Consider the following 17,823-nt stretch of genomic DNA (forward strand, 5'->3'; position numbering starts at 1 on the left):
CAATAATCACTATACTGCCAACCTCTGTACAAAATGTTAATACTAAACAAGATTGTCGTCACCTACACTTAGTGCACGAGGTCCTGCTAGTCTCCTGTCTTAGTGCACGAGGTCCTGCTAGTCTCCTGTCTTAATACGGCCATTTCAAGGAATGTACACAAGGTCCTGCTAGTCTCCTGTCTTAATACGGCCATTTCAAGGAATGTAAAAGGACGTGCTAGTCTCCTGTCTTAATGCGGCCATTTCAAGGAATGTACACGAGGTCCTGCTAGTCTCCTGTCTTAATGCGGCCATTTCAAGGAATGTACACGAGGTCCTGCTAGTCTCCTGTCTTAATGCGGCCATTTCAAGGAATGTACACGAGGTCCTGCTAGTCTCCTGTCTTAATACGGCCATTTCAAGGAATGTACACGAGGTCCTGCTAGTCTCCTGTCTTAATGCGGCCATTTCAAGGAATGTACACGAGGTCCTGCTGGTCTCCTGTCTTAATACGGCCATTTCAAGGAATGTACACGAGGTCCTGCTAGTCTCCTGTCTTAATGCGGCCATTTCAAGGAATGTACAAGCCAGAGTCTTGTTTTGATTGATACAGAATTAATGCTTCAAAATGATTCTAGGTCTGCATCATTCAATATCAGAATAATTGCTAGCATTCATATAAGGGTCGTGCCGAATATTAAACACAGACCAATCGTTACAGTATGACTGGACACTGATCTGCAATGTCGCAATCTGTGGGCGGTTTAGACCAATAGCTTGTTGCCACGTCACATGCCTTCTGTAACGATTAGTCTCGATTAAACACCAAATGCACTATAAGGTAGAATCATTCTCTGTGAGCATGTTTATAGGGTAATCTACAACTTAATTTTTAGCCACTAAAATTACAATAAAAACTTTGTCTTAGCATATATAATGAAAAAAACGATACAGAAAAATAATTTTGAAATAAGTTGTAAAATTGTAGGCGAAACTAGTTCTAGCAGACGACAATATCTATTACTTCTGCGCCACAAATTTTATGATCGACATTAGTAATGACTGAATTATGCTATTCATGATAATCATGACACAATAAGGTTTAAGTTTCCTCTTGACGATTTTTGTTCATGGCAGTGTCGAGAATGACAATCAGTTCATAATTGATAACAATAATGACATAGCATTTCCACTATCTCTCAACGTAACGAAATACAAAGCACACACACACACACATACACATAAAACTCGCAATATAAAAATCTACAAGTGACTAGGGATGTTGAACAAAATTACCTTATTTTGATTTTAAACGAATGCGTTTGTGACAATTGACTCACCTTAAGTGAAATTTTTTTTTTTAATCTTTTGCCGGTTTACAGAGACCCGACAACTCATCTTTATTTAGGGTGAAATTTTGTACAGGGACCCGACAACTCATCTTTATTTAGGGTGACATTTTGCAATTGAAATGGGTTTCACCCATAGCAAAATAAAGTACCAAATTATTATTATAGATCATCAACAGAATAAATTTTAACGTAACATATGAATGCTATTTTGCTGTTTTAAAATCAGTAGACGCAGCTGGAACTAAATCATACAAATTAAAATTCGCAATATTTCTCCAATGTTTCAACTCGTATTAAAACCTAAATTCATTACATATAAGTGAAATTATTACTTTACCTTTCTTATGTCACAACTACAGCAGCCGGATTTAACACTTCCGCGGGTCGTAGTTTACCTATCACTGACTTAGTTTCTCATGAAAATGCGCAATACACACACACACATATATATATATATATATATATATATATATATATATATACATATATATATAAGCTCATTGTTCACACTTTGATTTCTAAGATCCCGTTAAAGCTCTTTAACTATCAAATACTCTTAGAAAAAAGAAGAGAAAGCAACATAAAGAAATGTGACAGTGATATAGTAAAGCAAAGTACACTTTTCAGACATCGTGATCTGTAAGGCTGATTATGTAAAGGTCATCTGTTTCTGTGGCCCACGGTTAACGAGGATATAATGTGGCCAGCACAACGACCAACCATCTTTACTTTTTTTTCCAGCTTAGAGCTGGGTGGACTCAAAGGCACTTTAAAGATAACAAAATTAAAACTCACAGTCTTCATCAGAATTCGAACCTGGGACCCATCGTTTCGGAAGCCAAGCGCTTTACCCCTCGGCCACCGCGCCTCCTTGTGGTGATTTAGTGGAAATTAAAATGTGTAAATAGAATGAAAAGAGGAAATTTGGGAGATTTATAAAAATAAATAGACGGAATAAACAATGTCAAGGACGCCATAATGAAAGATGGCTGTGGCCAGCTACAAAATAAATAGGACTTTGTGCTACTATCGAAAGATTCAACAGTGATGACAATTTCATTAGACTTATTTCTTGGTTAATTGAAATTCTTCCTTCATCATAACATCCGTATTCCTTACACCGGAAACTCCAAAAAAAAAAAATTGCTATTTATGCATTTGCTTCCATATAAGAGAATATCCAAAATTAAGTATAAATTTTGAGATTTTTAGAAATGCGTCCAATCCTTGTTTTCTAACTGATATTTGAATCAAAGGAAAGTTGTCAGGCTGTATAGAACAATGAAAATTGACGAAGACCAGCGTTTCCCAAACTGGTGACCTGTGTGTTCCCTTTTTAATAATTTGTGTAATATAGATTACCCCTCGCCCCCCCCCCATTGATAAATAGAAAATAATAAATGAGCATTTAAAAAAAAATTAGCATAGTTAATGAGGTGCAACGCGTACCCCCTCCAAAGTCTTCCCGTACCCTTGGGGGTACGCGTACCCCACTTTGGGAAACACTGTGACGTAGAGCATCGTCTAATAGTGTCATTAAATGAGCGGGAATTTGGAGCAGCGCATGGCAGACGTAGGATTGACTTAAAGCCACAGACTCAAAGTTGTCACTCTAAATGAGAAGCATTTGTGATCTGTGCATGGTGACCAGATCATTGACATTAAGGCACTGTCACAAGGTTGTCATTGTCATAGACGGGAACGTAAACCAATTGACAGTGACAGTGACAGGAGGAGGACGGTTAGTATCTTAGTTGCGGCTTCAACTCGGTGCACATTGCGCAGTGCACCTTGACGTGTTTTATGTGCACAGTGGGGCAAGGGGTATCGGTGGGTTGTGTCTGTGTGAGAATGTGTGTGTGTGTGTGTTTATGTGTGTGTGTGTGTGTGTGAGTGCTCAGCAACATGTTTTCCACTCACACTTGTCAAACAGAAAAGAACGGGACAGGACATGACGTAACAAATGGCCAGCTTTAATGACAATTTGTTTAAAACAGGCCAGCAGGGCTCCCCCAGCAAGTTGGAATGTCATTTCCCAATCCTCCCCCTCCCCCCCCCCCCCTTTGTCCAACTCTTTCCATCACCTCCTTCGACCTTATCCCCCCCCCCCCCCCCCGCCTCCCCCCAGCCAGTGTCAGCAAAGATAAGAAGGAGCGATACTTCGCGTGTTTCAAACGTGTAAATATAGAAGCCAAGGCCCACTACCCTGACACTCTTACCTCCCCCTCTCTCTCTCCCCCCAAGCTTTTAACTGCCCCTGTCTTTCACCCAGATTGAGCGGGATGAGCGCCATTTACGAACGGGACTCAAATTTCTTCCAAATTGCCTGGACTCCAAATGGGCGATGGTTATTGTCACGAGAGGGCGCGCTGCGTCTGAAATCAACATTTCACATTCAAACAAATAATCATTTTGAGAACCATAATTTAAAGTTAAAAAAAAAAAAAAAAAGCCTAGCTAATTTTATTCCGCAGAATATTCCGGTTTGAAGATTTATAAAGCTTAAAAAAAACACAAGCAGAAGTAAAACACGAAATGGAAAGAAAAAAACAACGAAACAAACACAATGTTTGTATGTGTTTTATTGTGTTTTATGATACAAAAAACATGGCTCCTGCTTGACAGTTCGCTACGAGGAAGCTGGTTAGACAAGATCAAAGAATACGGCGGTGGGTTTAAAGGTTTGTGCACATTCTTGTCTCTGGGATACTTCATTGATTTTCTCGTTTTTCGCTGTCTAAGTTAGCCAATACTGATCTAACGGTGCCGTCAATTTTTTTTTTTTTACTATTCCTCTATTCAGCTAGCAAATTCATCTGAAATCCTAGAATATAGTCACAGAAAATTTTTCAAAGAAATTGAACAGTTTAAGTAAATCATTGGAAACAAGAACTACTAGTTAATTGGCCACTCTGGGAAAACTCGGGTTTAAGATATACAAATCAAACAATTACATTTTGTCTGGACATTCTATATCTTGAAACGATACCAATCCTTATAACAATTGGTCTCGCTTGAGCGCAGATGTCAGCGGGTATTCCCGCATGTGTTCAAGATAAAGATTTAAATAAATAGGCAGACATTTATTTTATGCACCGTCTTCAAAGTCTGGGGGCGTTAGAAATTTTATATTGTTGTGAATTTAATGCAAGCACTCAACGCAAGGTAGGGGGGTAATAATAGACGATGTCTTTATTTACAGCTATCAACAAATAGTTAGACTTGGACTTCCGCTATCAAGTCACAGGGAGTAATGTCTTAAGTTCTAAGAGTCCTACTGAACACTAGAACAGACCACTGACACACTTCCCAGTGTCGCTCCAGGTCTTCCCAAACACTTCACTAGTATCACACAGGACGTCACTTAGCCCCCAGACTGTTCAGGACTCGCATAACTTCTGCCGGATCTACAACAGTCCTTCTTCGTGTAGAATCAACATGTCCGCCACTATTTGTGTTGAATGAATGGTGCTCTGATGCGCATCATCAGTGTCGCGCGGGAGCGGAGTTACAACAAAATGCTCTGACTGTAGATTTATACATTCTTTTAACCAGGATTTATTTTTTTAGACGTGCGGGTTGGGCGTATCAGAGCTGGGTAAAGTAAAAGTGCTCAATTTTTTTAAACAATTCTTTCATTCATTAGTTATTAAGAGCAAACTAATCGCTCTTACGAAGATTAGTATAAAGAAGGAATGATCTTTAAAACAAAAACTTTTCTATGTTTATGATTCAATGACCAGTTACATTGAAATGTATGTATAATAAAACAAGATCATTAAAATAAAGAAAAGGAGAACGACTGGTGTAATCTTGAATATGTCTCCAGTGCATCTCTAGCTCTATAAAACATTTTACTGTCTTTCTCTCCTAACAGACGATACCAACGTTGATTCCATCAGAAAGTGTTAAATAATAACGGAGAGAAAATGTTAAAATTTGATAGGGGAAACAGATGTGTCGGGGAGAATCGTATAACAAGTCTAAAAGATAGTTGGAAACACAAACTCAGAAGCGGCCACCAAAGTGGTCCACTCAGGCAGGTAAAAAGGCTGGTAAGAGTGTCATAAGCTATGAACTGCTAAATTATGCCAGCCACTACAACCCTATACGTGTACGTATCGACAGTGTTGCCGATAATTTTGTTAGGTCGATAGGTATTATGATGCCACACAGTTGAGGAGATATATAAGATATCTCTGTATCCTGTGGTATCAAGTCGTTAGTCGAGCTAAGTATCCAACAGTATCGGCAACACTTTCGACACGAGCACGTCTCTTCTTTTTGTATCGACAGAGATGAGGTTGTAGTTGTTGATAGTTTGTAGTTCATAGTTTCTGATATGCTTTGTGAAAATATTGAAACCTGTCCCTTTTACCTGCCTGAGCGGACCACTTCGGGGGAAGGGGGGGGGGGGGCGATTATGAGCTTGTATTTCCAGACAAAAAAAATAAAACATCTTGATCTATAGATGTACGTTTGGTCGTCGTGCTGATATTGCGAATGTCGTGGACTCTCTCTGTCTGTCTGTCTCTCTCACTCTCTCTGTCTGTCTATCTCTCTTTCTATCACTCTCTCTTACTGTCTTTCTCACTCTCTCTCTCTTTTTCTCTCTCTGTCTCTCTCTGTGTATGTCTCTCTCTCTCTTTCTCTCTCTCTTTCTCTCACTCTCTCTCTCTCTGACTCTCTCTCACTCTCTTTCTCTCTCTGTCTCTTTCTCTCTCTTTCTCTTTCTCTCTGTCTCTCTCTATCACTCTCTCTCTGTCTCTCTCTCATTCTTTCTCTCTTACTCTCTCTCTCTCTCTCTCTCTCTCTCTCTGCAAAGCAAAGATCATACTCCACAGTGATATTTTAGTACCAATGAAATGAGATTGTGCTAACCTTCGATATTCATGTCACATATTTAGGTAAAAGTTAAAGTTTTGACAGTTATACGTCACTCTTCTTTCTTTGTGTAAAAAAAAACAAAAAAACTTTCGTTTCTTGTCTTCTGCTGACAACTGTACACGAGATTCCTCCAAAGATAGCAGAATGTCGTCTTGTAGAAGCTAGAAAGGTTCGTCCCATGCAAGCAGACTACATCTCCATAGGAAGTGAGCCGGGTGCTGGCCCCTGAAACAAAAAAAAAAAAAAAAACGCGAACAAAAACGAAATCGATAATTACACTTTTACATTCTGGTCATCAGAAGTTTCCAGCAAGTCACATGCAAATGAGGGCCAAAGCTCGAAGCCGATTGGTGGAATCAGGAGATATAGGATGCCGTGGGATGCTAATGTTTCTCCTCTTGTTACTCCATAAGGATGCAATGCGGTTCCGACTCCCCCCCCCCTTTTTGACCCATCCACTCTTCTCTTCCCGTTCTTCAAACTTACATTTGGGGTGATTTGCGGCAGGGGGTGGTGGGGGGTTGGTTGGAAAGGGCAATTGTGTTTTGTATGAGAGCCTTATCTACACGTACAGTTAGATAGATCGTCTGCATTAGAAATATGTCTACATACGCCGCGCGGGCAGGGACTAATTACAGAGAAAAGGAAGCATGCACGTGATGGGAGTTGGCAATACAAGACCGGGCGCTGGGGCGCTAGTGTATATTGCATACCAACTTTTTTTTTAAGGTTGAAAAAAATGCGCTGTGGGGGGGGGAGGCTTTACAAAAAAAGGTGCATTTAAAAGTTAGAGAGCGGCCACTACGTTACAGCCCTACCATTTGTTTTTTAGAGATAACGAAATGTCATATAGATCTACTTTAATAATATTGCTCTATTTAAATCACTTCTTAAGGCTTTTCAATAAAAAAAAAAAAAGAATCGAAATGATAATAAAATGATTAAAGATGACTTCTACTATTTCTTCAGTCACCCCCCAATTGACCCCCGCCCCGCCCCCCCCCCCAAAAAAAAATTCATCAAAACGTCAGATCAAGATGTTGAATCGATGCAGAAAAGATGTCATTAGAATTTCAACTCCAGACTGCTGTGCTACAGTTCCGAAGCGTTAACTACCATTTTTTTTTAGCTCGTGATTTCTAGTACTTTACACTGGATTCGAATGCACCAATATTCCCCCCCCCCCCCTTTCTCTCTACCTTTGTCTCTGGAATCTCTTTTTTTTTATCCAGTGCATCGTAATGTTCTCTGACATAGACTTTTGACTTGAATTGGATCCACGCCCCCCCCCCCTCTCGATACACATACATACACTTACTTTTCGGTTGTAAATTCTACTATCATTTTTATTTCCCCTCCACGCCCCCCCCCCCGCCCACAACAAAAAAAGTTCGTCATCTCTGACATCTAATATTGAAATATCTAATATAGGACTACTTGATGCCACCTTTAGGACCAACCCCACCACCAACCGGTTCTTTGTCTAATGACACCCTCTGAATTTCAGTAAGCACTTTCCAAAGGGTCACTTGAACCCTACACTCTCTGGAATTCTAGATCTCATCTCATCTCTGCCTGTGGTCCCTTCAGCTTCCTCCAGGTGTCTCGGTTCTAAGCAAGTCGCTCCAACTGTCCTTACGTCTTACGTCTTGCCCATCTGCTTGGCGTCTGCTTCCAGATCGCTTCGCCATGTATTCCTGGGTCGTTCCCTCCTCCTCTTTCCTTGGGGGTTCCAGGTTAGTGCTTGCCTTGTTCTGTTGGATGCAGGCTTGCGAAGGGTGCGACCTATCCATCTCCGGCATCTCTGAAGGATGTCTACTTCAATGGGGCTGCTGTTTTGTTCTCTGCCCCAGTTCTTCATGCGAGATCTTGTCCTGCACTTTTAATTAGGTTTACCTTCTTTTTTTTTTTTTTTTTTGCACCCTTCAATCATAAGGCAAGCAATGTTCTGTATTTGACACAGCACACCATCAGTTTCAGGCTTAAGGGGAAACAACGCCCCTCCCAGTCCTGCTCTTTTTTTTTTTTTTTTTAAAAAAAAAGGAAACCTCAGAATTTGCGCTATTCAGTTTTAGCTTTATCATCATAGGAATCCTTGGGCCTTAGGCCTCTTTTCTTTGCCTCTTTTTTGGGCTTTATGTGCCTCTTTTATGGGCCATCTTGCCTCTTTTGTGGGCTTTCTTTTTTTTAATAGGTTTTTATTTGTAAGTTCTCCTAATTCACAAGTATTAAATCATAAACAATTGAAAAGTGATTAACCTAAAAATATAATAACAGTAATAGAAATATTATTTAATATCAAAGACATACTACCAAACCAATGAACCCCTAAACACAGAAAAATGATACAAGTATACTCTACTCCCAGTCCTGCTTTTTTTTTTTTTTTTTTTTTTTTTTTTTTTTTTTTTTAAAGGAAACCTCAGAATTTGCGCTATTCAGTTTTAGCTTTATCATCATAGGAATCCTTGGGCCTTATGCCTCTTTCTTTGCCTCTTTTTTGGGCTTTATATGCCTCTTTTATGGGCCATCTTGCCTCTTTTGTGGGCTTTTTTTTTTTTTTTTTTTTTTTAATATGTTTTTATTTGTAAGTTACCATAATTCACAAGTATTACATTTGCTTGAACTGAAAAAAAAAAGAAGAAAATATCAGTTTGGTTTTCTTAATTTTAGTCGTTTTTTTGGTTTACCCATTTTGAATGTAAAAAACTGTGGTACAGAAAAAAGTAGTCTTATTTGCACAACAACCACAAATAATTAGATAAACTCTATCATAGGCATAAATAAATATAGACTGGAAAAAGGAAATAACTTCATGTAACTTGAAAACATGTATATCTATTGTTGTCGGATTTCCGAATTCTGAAAAGTTGCATGATCTTCATTCTTAGAGATTAAACAAAACTACACTGCTGTATAATAAAGTACACAAAACTGCAAGTCACAAATTTTCGTTTCATAAAACTCTTTTATCGGCCAGTCTATATTTATCTATGTCTATAGACTCTTCTCTAGATCTAAAAGCAGAAATGAAAATACAATATGGCGAAAGTCAAATAAAAAATGAGTTTGACAAAGGGAAGAAGAAAGAAAATATGGAAATCCTTTTTTTTTTTTTTTTTTGGTGCTATATTTAAAATATGCTCTAGGCCACTTTAGAGAAAAACCGAAAATAAAATATATAGGTCCAACAGAAAGCTTGCGGTTTTTAGCGAATTGCGGCGCGTACGCCAACAATTATCTTTTTAGTGAATTTATCATATGTTCAGAGCAAATGTGTGCCAAATTTTTGTGAGCTTTCTAATAGACCTTTGTATTTTATTTTCGGTTTCCACAAAAGTATGAATAAAAAGACTGTTAATGAGATCTCTTGAAGCTTTGTAATGTGGCCATAGAGTTTCAGTTAGCATTTTTTTGACAGTGAATAGCAGGTCCATTCCTTTGTCTTTTGCCTTGGATAGAATTTCATTTAGTTGCAGGCCCGTCCATTCTTTGATGTTGCATTCCCATAGCTTTCTCTGACTGCCTGCCTGGTACTGTTCCCTGAAGGAAGGTCTTTGCGATCCCTGAGGAGTTTGTAACTTGGCCATAGCGTTTAAGTTTGTGTTGTTTTTTTTACTTTGGACAGTGGTTAGCAAATCATCTTGGGCTTCAAACGCAGCATTGATTCTGGTTCAAATCTCTTTATTTGTGATGTGACACCTGGGATCTTTCTGCTACTTCGCATTTTGCTGATTATTGTGATTTTCGACTCACGTAAAAATTCTGCTCTGGTTCTTAATCTTCAGACTTGGAGATCAAAAAAACAAAAGACAATTTATATTTATAATTTAAAAAAAGGCAATTTATATTTATAATCTGCAAAGCAAAAAGTTTATTTAAATTTATAATTTTTAAAAAAAGTCAATTTATATTTATAATTTAATGAAACACTATTTACAATTTATAATTTAAAAAAAACAAACATTTATATTTCAAATAAAAAAATAAATTTATAATTTAAAAAGAAGACAAATTATATTTATAATACACAATCTGCCTAAGGCCTGCGTTGAACGCCGGATCGGATATTTATCTCGCATGGGCGATCTTTTCTGGCGAGCTTAAGGGAGGACAGAGTCAAAGAGGCGCCTATTCACCTGAAGCGTTAGAAAGATAAATTAACGCGGCAATTTTCCTTCACTGGCATAGAGGAAACAGCTGACAGCGGAAGGTCTCTGAAAGAAACAGCTGACAGCGGATGGTCTCTGAAAGAAACAGTTGACAGCGGAAGGTCTCTGAAAGAAACAGCTGACAGCGGATGGTCTCTGAAAGAAACAGCTGACAGCGGAAGGTCTCTGAAAGAAACAGCTGACAGCGGAAGGTCTCTGAAAGAAACAGCTGACAGCGGAAGGTCTCTGAAAGAAACAGCTGACAGCGGAAGGTCTCTGAAAGAAACAGCTGACAGCGGATGGTCTCTGAAAGAAACAACTGACAGCGGAAGGTCTCTGAAAGAAACAGCTGACAGCGGATGGTCTCTGAAAGAAACAGCTGACAGCGGAAGGTCTCTGAAAGAAACAACTGACAGCGGAAGGTCTCTGAAAGAAACAACTGACAGCGGATGGTCTCTGAAAGAAACAACTGACAGCGGAAGGTCTCTGAAAGAGACAACTGACAGCGGATGGTCTCTGAAAGAAACAACTGACAGCGGATGGTCTCTGAAAGAAACAACTGACAGCGGATGGTCTCTGAAAGAAACAACTGACAGCGGAAGGTCTCTGAAAGAAACAACTGACAGCGGAAGGTCTCTGAAAGAAACAACTGACAGCGGAAGGTCTCTGAAAGAAACAACTGACAGCGGAAGGTCTCTGAAAGAAACAACTGACAGCGGAAGGTCTCTGAAAGAAACAACTGACAGCGGAAGGTCTCTGAAAGAAACACCTGACAGCGGATGGTCTCTGAAAGAAACAGCTGACAGCGGAAGGTCTCTGAAAGAAACAGCTGACAGCGGATGGTCTCTGAAAGAAACAGCTGACAGCGGAAGGTCTCTGAAAGAAACAGCTGACAGCGGATGGTCTCTGAAAGAAACAGCTGACAGCGGATGGTCTCTGAAAGAAACAGCTGACAGCGGATGGTCTCTGAAAGAAACAGCTGACAGCGGATGGTCTCTGAAAGAAACAGCTGACAGCGGATGGTCTCTGAAAGAAACAGCTGACAGCGGATGGTCTCTGAAAGAAACAGCTGACAGCGGAAGGTCTCTGAAAGAAACAGCTGACAGCGGAAGGTCTCTGAAAGAAACAGCTGACAGCGGATGGTCTCTGAAAGAAACAGCTGACAGCGGATGGTCTCTGAAAGAAACAGCTGACAGCGGAAGGTCTCTGAAAGAAACAGCTGACAGCGGAAGGTCTCTGAAAGAAACACCTGACAGCGGATGGTCTCTGAAAGAAACAGCTGACAGCGGATGGTCTCTGAAAGAAACAGCTGACAGCGGATGGTCTCTGAAAGAAACAGCTGACAGCGGAAGGTCTCTGAAAGAAACAGCTGACAGCGGAAGGTCTCTGAAAGAATCAACTGGAAAGACCTCATGAAGGTCGGGGGACACACATTTGAGACACAAAGAAAAACCATTGCCGAAGACAGGCGCAGACGACGAAACGAAAACTTATAATATAAAACCACAGGTGGACAACAGCTTTCTCTGCATCAAATGTAGCAAAATAAGTAGGTCAACTAGTGACTTCAGGAACAACACCCATTCTTAATCTTGAGACTCGAAGACGATTCGTATCTTATCTTCTTATCTTATATAATACAGACGTTACTTCAAAAAAGAAGATGATTACGTCCTACGCGTCATGCATTTAGTCATGCATATTAACCAATGACTTAAACTCTGCCAAGTCACTGGTTTTCCTGGCTAGCTCAGGCAACCCATTCCATGCTCTAATAGCACTAGGGAAGAAGGAGTATTTGTACAAATTTGTCCTAGCATATGGGACGAGGAATGTGCCTTTATCTTTGTGTCTTTCAGAGTATTTTATTAAATTTTGTTTTTGTATTTGAAGATTATGGTTCAGTGTTTTATGTATTATTGCTACTTTACTTTTGAGCCTTCTGTCCTGAAGGCTTTCTAAATTTAGTGATTTTACTAAAGGTGTTACTCTAGTCAAATGTGAATATTCGTTTGTTATGAATCGCACTGCTCTATTTTGTGTCTGTTCTAGTTTCTTAATGTTTTCTTGAGTTGAGGGGTCCCAAACAGAGGATGCATATTCTATTATTGGCCTAACCAAGGTTAAATAACATTTTAGTTTTATTTTCTTATTTGATTTATTGAAATTTCTTTTAATAAATCCTAATGCTTTGTTTGATTTTTTTGTAGTTTCATCAATATGTGGATTCCATGACAGTTTTTCATTTATTATAACACCTAGGTATTTTGCGTTTTTAGTCTGTGTTACTGGTTTGCCATGAATAAGATAAGTGGAATTAATTTGTTTTAGTTTTTTTGTTACTCTTAACAACTGACATTTTTCTGTGTGGAAGGACATGCTCCAATTTGATTCCCATTTCTGTAATTCATCTAATTCTCTTTGTAAGATATCTGTGTCTTGTGTTGTTTTTATTGTTCTATATATTATGCAATCGTCTGCAAATAATCTGACTTTTGTTCCTGAAGTAATGCAATTTGGTAAATCATTTATGTAAATTAAAAATAGTAGTGGACCCAAGACTGTTCCTTGAGGTACACCTGAGTTTACTGTTATCGGTGTTGATTTAGAACCATTTATTATTACAGTTTGTTCTCTCCCTTATCTCTCCGTATATATTTATTTAAATAGAGAGAGAGAGATGCGATTTCTTAGAAAATGTGAAGTTGATGAGAATGTAACTATATAAACTCGACAATATACTACAAATGAATGTATTGAACAGTGTACAAGTATTAGGGATACAACTTTTCACATTTTTTATAAAAATTCTAAAAAAAAAAATAATTAAATGAAATAAACAGATCAGGGATGAAATAACAAAAGCAGTTCACTAAATACAAAGCACATTAAGATTTTCGGGACATCCACTACTGACCAGCTGTCACACACACACGCACATACACACACTTGTACACAAAACGGAAGTGTTAATAGGTTTTTGTGGCTATTTATCTTGAAATAGTTTGGGGTTGGGGGGGGGCAGGAAGGGAGGTCCGGGTGCCAGACTACGTCAGCCACCTAAGGGTGACATTTCTGTTGGGACCAGGTCGTCCGCTGGACGTCTCTTGGCCTACAGTGACCCCATGCTCGTAGGATGATGTTTGTATAGCGTGACTGGTGCGGTCTTTCAGGCTTGCATCTGTCACTCACATTGTTACTGGCTCCTCATAGCCGAATAGAGACAGTGAGAATGAGAGAGAAAGAGAGAGAGAGAGAGAGAGTAATAATAGAGATAGTGAGAGAGTAAGTGCGAGAGAGATAGGGGAAGAGTAGAAGTGAGCCAGACAGGGGTGAGTGAGAGAGAGGAAGATGAATAAAGAAGAGATGGGAGGAGAGAGGGGTCATGGTGGAAGAGAGATGGAGAAAGAGTGAGAGTAAAGGGGAAATGTTGGGAGAGAGAGAGAAAGAGATGGGCGAGAAGGAGAGAGGGGTAATGAGATGGGGAGAGAAATAGACAGAGGGAGAGAGATGTAATGAGATGGGGAGAGAAATAGACAGAGGGAGAGAGGTAATGAGATGGTGAGAGAAATAGAGAGAGGGAGAGAGGGTAATGAGATGGGGAGAGAAATAAAGGGAGGGAGAGAGGGGTAATGAGATGGGGAGAGAAATAGAGAGAGGGAAAGAGGGATAATGAGATGGGGAGAGAAATAGACAGACGGAGAGAGAGGTAATGAGATGGGGAGAGAAATAGAGAGAGGGAGAGAGGGTAATGAGATGGACAGAGAAATAGACAGAGAGAGAGGGGTAATGAGATGGGGAGAGAAATAGACAGAGGGAGAGAGAGGTAATGAGATGGGGAGAGAAATAGAGAGAGGGAGAGAGGTAATGAGATGGGGAGAGAAATAGAGAGAGGGAGAGAGGGTAATGAGATGGGGAGAGAACTAGAGGGAGGGAGAGAGGGGTAATGAGATGGGGAGAGAAATAGAGGGAGAGAGGGGTAATGAGATGGTGAGAGAAATAGAGAGAGGGAGAGAGGGTAATGAGATGGGGAGAGAAATAAAGGGAGGGAGAGAGGGGTAATGAGATGGGGAGAGAAATAGAGAGAGGGAGAGAGGGGTAATGAGATGGGGAGAGAAATAGACAGACGGAGAGAGAGGTAATGAGATGGGGAGAGAAATAGAGAGAGGGAGAGAGGGGTAATGAGATGGGGAGAGAAATAGACAGAGAGAGAGAGGGGTAATGAGATGGGGAGAGAAATAGACAGAGGGAGAGAGAGGTAATGAGATGGGGAGAGAAATAGAGAGAGGGAGAGAGGTAATGAGATGGGGAGAGAAATAGAGAGAGGGAGAGAGGGTAATGAGATGGGGAGAGAACTAGAGGGAGGGAGAGAGGGGTAATGAGATGGGGAGAGAAATAGAGGGAGAGAGGGGTAATGAGATGGGGAGAGAAATAGACAGAGGGAGAGAGAGGTAATGAGATGGGAAGAGAAATAGACAGAGGGAGAGAGACGTAATGAGATGGGGAGAGAAATAGACAGAGGGAGAGAGAGGTAATGAGATGGGGAGAGAAATAGACAGAGGGAAAGAGAGGTAATGAGATGGGGAGAGAAATAGACAGAGGGAGAGAGTTAATGAGATGGGGAGAGAAATAGAGAGAGGGTAATGAGATGGGGAGAAAAATAGAGGGAGAGAGGGGTAATGAGATGGGGAGAGAAATAGAGAGAGAGATTAGAAGGAGAGCGGGTGGGAGAGACGGAGACAAGAGATGAAGAGAGTAATAGAGAAGGAGATGAGATGGAGATTTAAAAAAAAAAAAGGATGGAGTGGAAATAGTGAGAAAGAAACAAAGGCGGGGGGGGGGGGAGAAATGAATCTGTTTTCTTTTTTTCTTTCCCACAAATAAACTCAATCATAACTCACTTAACTCATCACATTTCTTTCTAAATAAGCTCCCACCCCAACCTTCCCAAACCTGCTTCGCATTATTCTCTTGCATGCGCTGTAACAGTAGCCTTTGAAAACTTGACGTGTGAAAAAGGTTGAGATTTATGGATGAGTACAGTTCAAACATGCAACTCAACAACCTGTTGATCTGCTAGTGCCAGTGGCGTAGCAGGGTACCCGTGGGCCCGGGTTCAGGAATGCGAAGTTGGGCCCCTTCTTATAGTGTAACTGAACCCAAATTGGGCTCCACTGTATCTAATGAGAGAGTACATTTCAATGAAAACAAACTTTAACGCCACACAGTGCACAGGGTACACCTGTACCTCTCAGGGTAAAAGAGAACAATGTCCTCAAGCTCTGGATCTGTCCTGTCTTGTCCTGTCATGGATTGTGTGTGTTGCCTTACACTACTTCACTTATAATAATGTGAGTCCGAACACATCCAAGGGACACAACAAGTAACTCTAACATACTTGATAAAACTTGTGAAGACTTCAACTGATGTTTATTTACAGATGGAGATGATCGTCTTGTCTATCTATCCGTTCAATTAGCAGTCTATTCACTATCCATCTTTCTACAAGTCCTAGCCATAGTCTTCTCCTATGAAGTATTCTGTCTACTTCACAACTCTTACCGTCACTAATAACAATGCACAATATATATATATTTACAAAACTTACATAACGTCTACACTAAGCAAAGTCTCTGCAGATCATTTGAAGGGCCAATGTCATTGGTCAACCGTGTAACACTTCGGGACTCAAAGTCACATGCTGAATCTTCAGCTATTCTGAATGAGCAATGGTCGCCACAGGTACGTGCACCTGAAGTCTTCCCACAACGCTTCCCATCAGCTTCGTCTAGTTTGGAGACTAGGTTTTCTTAAAGCACTTTTGTAAAGAAATTAATGTTCCACTTACTGAGTAGAAAGTCGATTGTGGTCACAAGCTCGGTGTCCATGCACAAATGTTTGTGACTTCGAATAATTGGAAGACATATTGTCTATATGTGGGTGATTCGTATATAATCACGTATGTTTTAAAGGCCCGAAGCTGGTTTAGGCGCCAGTTGCTCGCCTTTGCCCCTTCTCTTGTTGGTGATAACAGTTCCGCCGGGCTCAGTATCTGAAAACCGCCGGATGGAGGACAATCGCATCCCAAAAATCATTCTGTACGGGCAACTTGCGTCCGGCTCAAGAAAAACTGGTGGCCCCCACCTCCGTTACGTAGATGTGATAAAAAGGGAAGAGATAGCCTTAGACCGCACTAGTTGGAGAGAGATGGTGACCAAGAAAGCTATAGACAGCCAGAAAACATGGGCCTCGACTCTTGAAGAAAAGCGTGCTGCAATGAAAATGGCCAGCTCCTCTACCACCAAAGCGAAAACTACTTTGACTTGCAATATATGTGGACGGGAGTGTCTCTCCAAAATAGGGCTTCACAACCATATGAAAAAGTGTTCGAGATGAACCATAGTCATTCTATGACTGAAGGAGGCCGATGAATGAATGAATGAATGTTTTAAAGATTAGATTTGATGTCTTTTTTTAAATTATTTTTTATAGGAAACCTCAGAATTTGTGCTATTCAATTTTAGCTTAGTCATCATAGGAATCCTTGGGCCTTAGGCCTCTTTTCTTTGCCTCTTTTGTGGGCTTTTTATTTATTTATTTATTTATGATTAATTTTTGTTTATTTGTACGTTCGCACGTTTCACAAACATTAAATCACAAAGAATTAAAGAGAAAATTTGAAACATGATTAACCTATACTTCATTACTTTACAAAAATGTAATAATAGTAATGAAAAATTATTTAATAGCAAAGACATACTACATAACTATTGAAACCATCAGAGACAGAAAAAAAATGATACAAGGATTAGCATATCAACAACTAAAGGATAACCAACACTGGCGGATCCAGGGGGGGGGGGGGCGGTTGGGGCGATCGCCCCCCCCCCCACTCGGCCGACCACCCCCCCCCCCTTAAGCGGACGAATTTTAGTATAGAATTCACAAAATTTGTATACAAATTTATTACTTATGTTAATAATGTATGCTAATTATTTATATTTCAACCTATTTTTAGATTATTTCGCCCCCCCTCCTCAGGGATGTTGGCCGATTTGGTGGGGTCGAGAGGGGGTGATGGCATCGATCCCGCCCCCCCCCACCCCAAAAACTTCTCAGTTGGGGGGGGGGGCGGTCCAATAAATTTTTAGAAATCACAGCTTGCTAACAGAATCAATTAAATATCTATATGATTAAAACGTGTTATTGGTGTTTTAACCGTTTATATTATGTCGTTCCCCTGTTTTCCGATTGGGTTGGGGGGGGGGGCAAATACATCTACTGCCATTCCCATCCAAACCCTTTGAGTGGGGGGGGGCGGTCCTACTTTTATGGGGAAATCATAGTTTGTGAACAAAATTAGTTAAACTACAATATAATTTTTATATTATGTTGCTACACTTCTGGTATCTTAGCCGATTCGGTGAGGTGGAGGGGGGGGGGCGATTGCCTCT

The 17,823-nt window shown here is 40.2% G+C and overlaps 1 protein-coding gene across 1 annotated transcript; it reads left to right on the forward strand.

The window, feature by feature from the left end:
* The first annotated feature begins 2,947 nt into the window (after nt 1–2,947).
* Nucleotides 2,948–11,785, forward strand: LOC129927712 (uncharacterized transmembrane protein DDB_G0289901-like). Its single transcript, XM_056038062.1, has 3 exons — nt 2,948–3,072; nt 3,957–4,012; nt 10,410–11,785. The coding sequence occupies exons 1-3, from the start codon at nt 2,948–2,950 to the stop codon at nt 11,783–11,785; spliced, it is 1,557 nt and encodes a 518-aa protein (XP_055894037.1).
* The last annotated feature ends 6,038 nt before the right edge of the window (nt 11,786–17,823 follow it).

This window comes from Biomphalaria glabrata, chromosome 8 (assembly GCF_947242115.1).
Source record: "Biomphalaria glabrata chromosome 8, xgBioGlab47.1, whole genome shotgun sequence".
NCBI lineage: Eukaryota > Metazoa > Mollusca > Gastropoda > Planorbidae > Biomphalaria > Biomphalaria glabrata.

What these genes read in the sequence shown, in the direction of transcription:
- LOC129927712 (XM_056038062.1), top strand. Translation starts at nt 2,948, where the DNA reads ATGAGAAGCATTTGTGATCTGTGCATGGTGACCAGATCATTGACATTA. An exon ending in ACAGTGACAGGAGGAGGACG is followed by an intron (nt 3,073 to 3,956) that starts GTTAGTATCTTA and finishes CCTGCTTGACAG; the next exon opens with TTCGCTACGAGGAAGCTGGT. An exon ending in ATACGGCGGTGGGTTTAAAG is followed by an intron (nt 4,013 to 10,409) that starts GTTTGTGCACAT and finishes TCACTGGCATAG; the next exon opens with AGGAAACAGCTGACAGCGGA.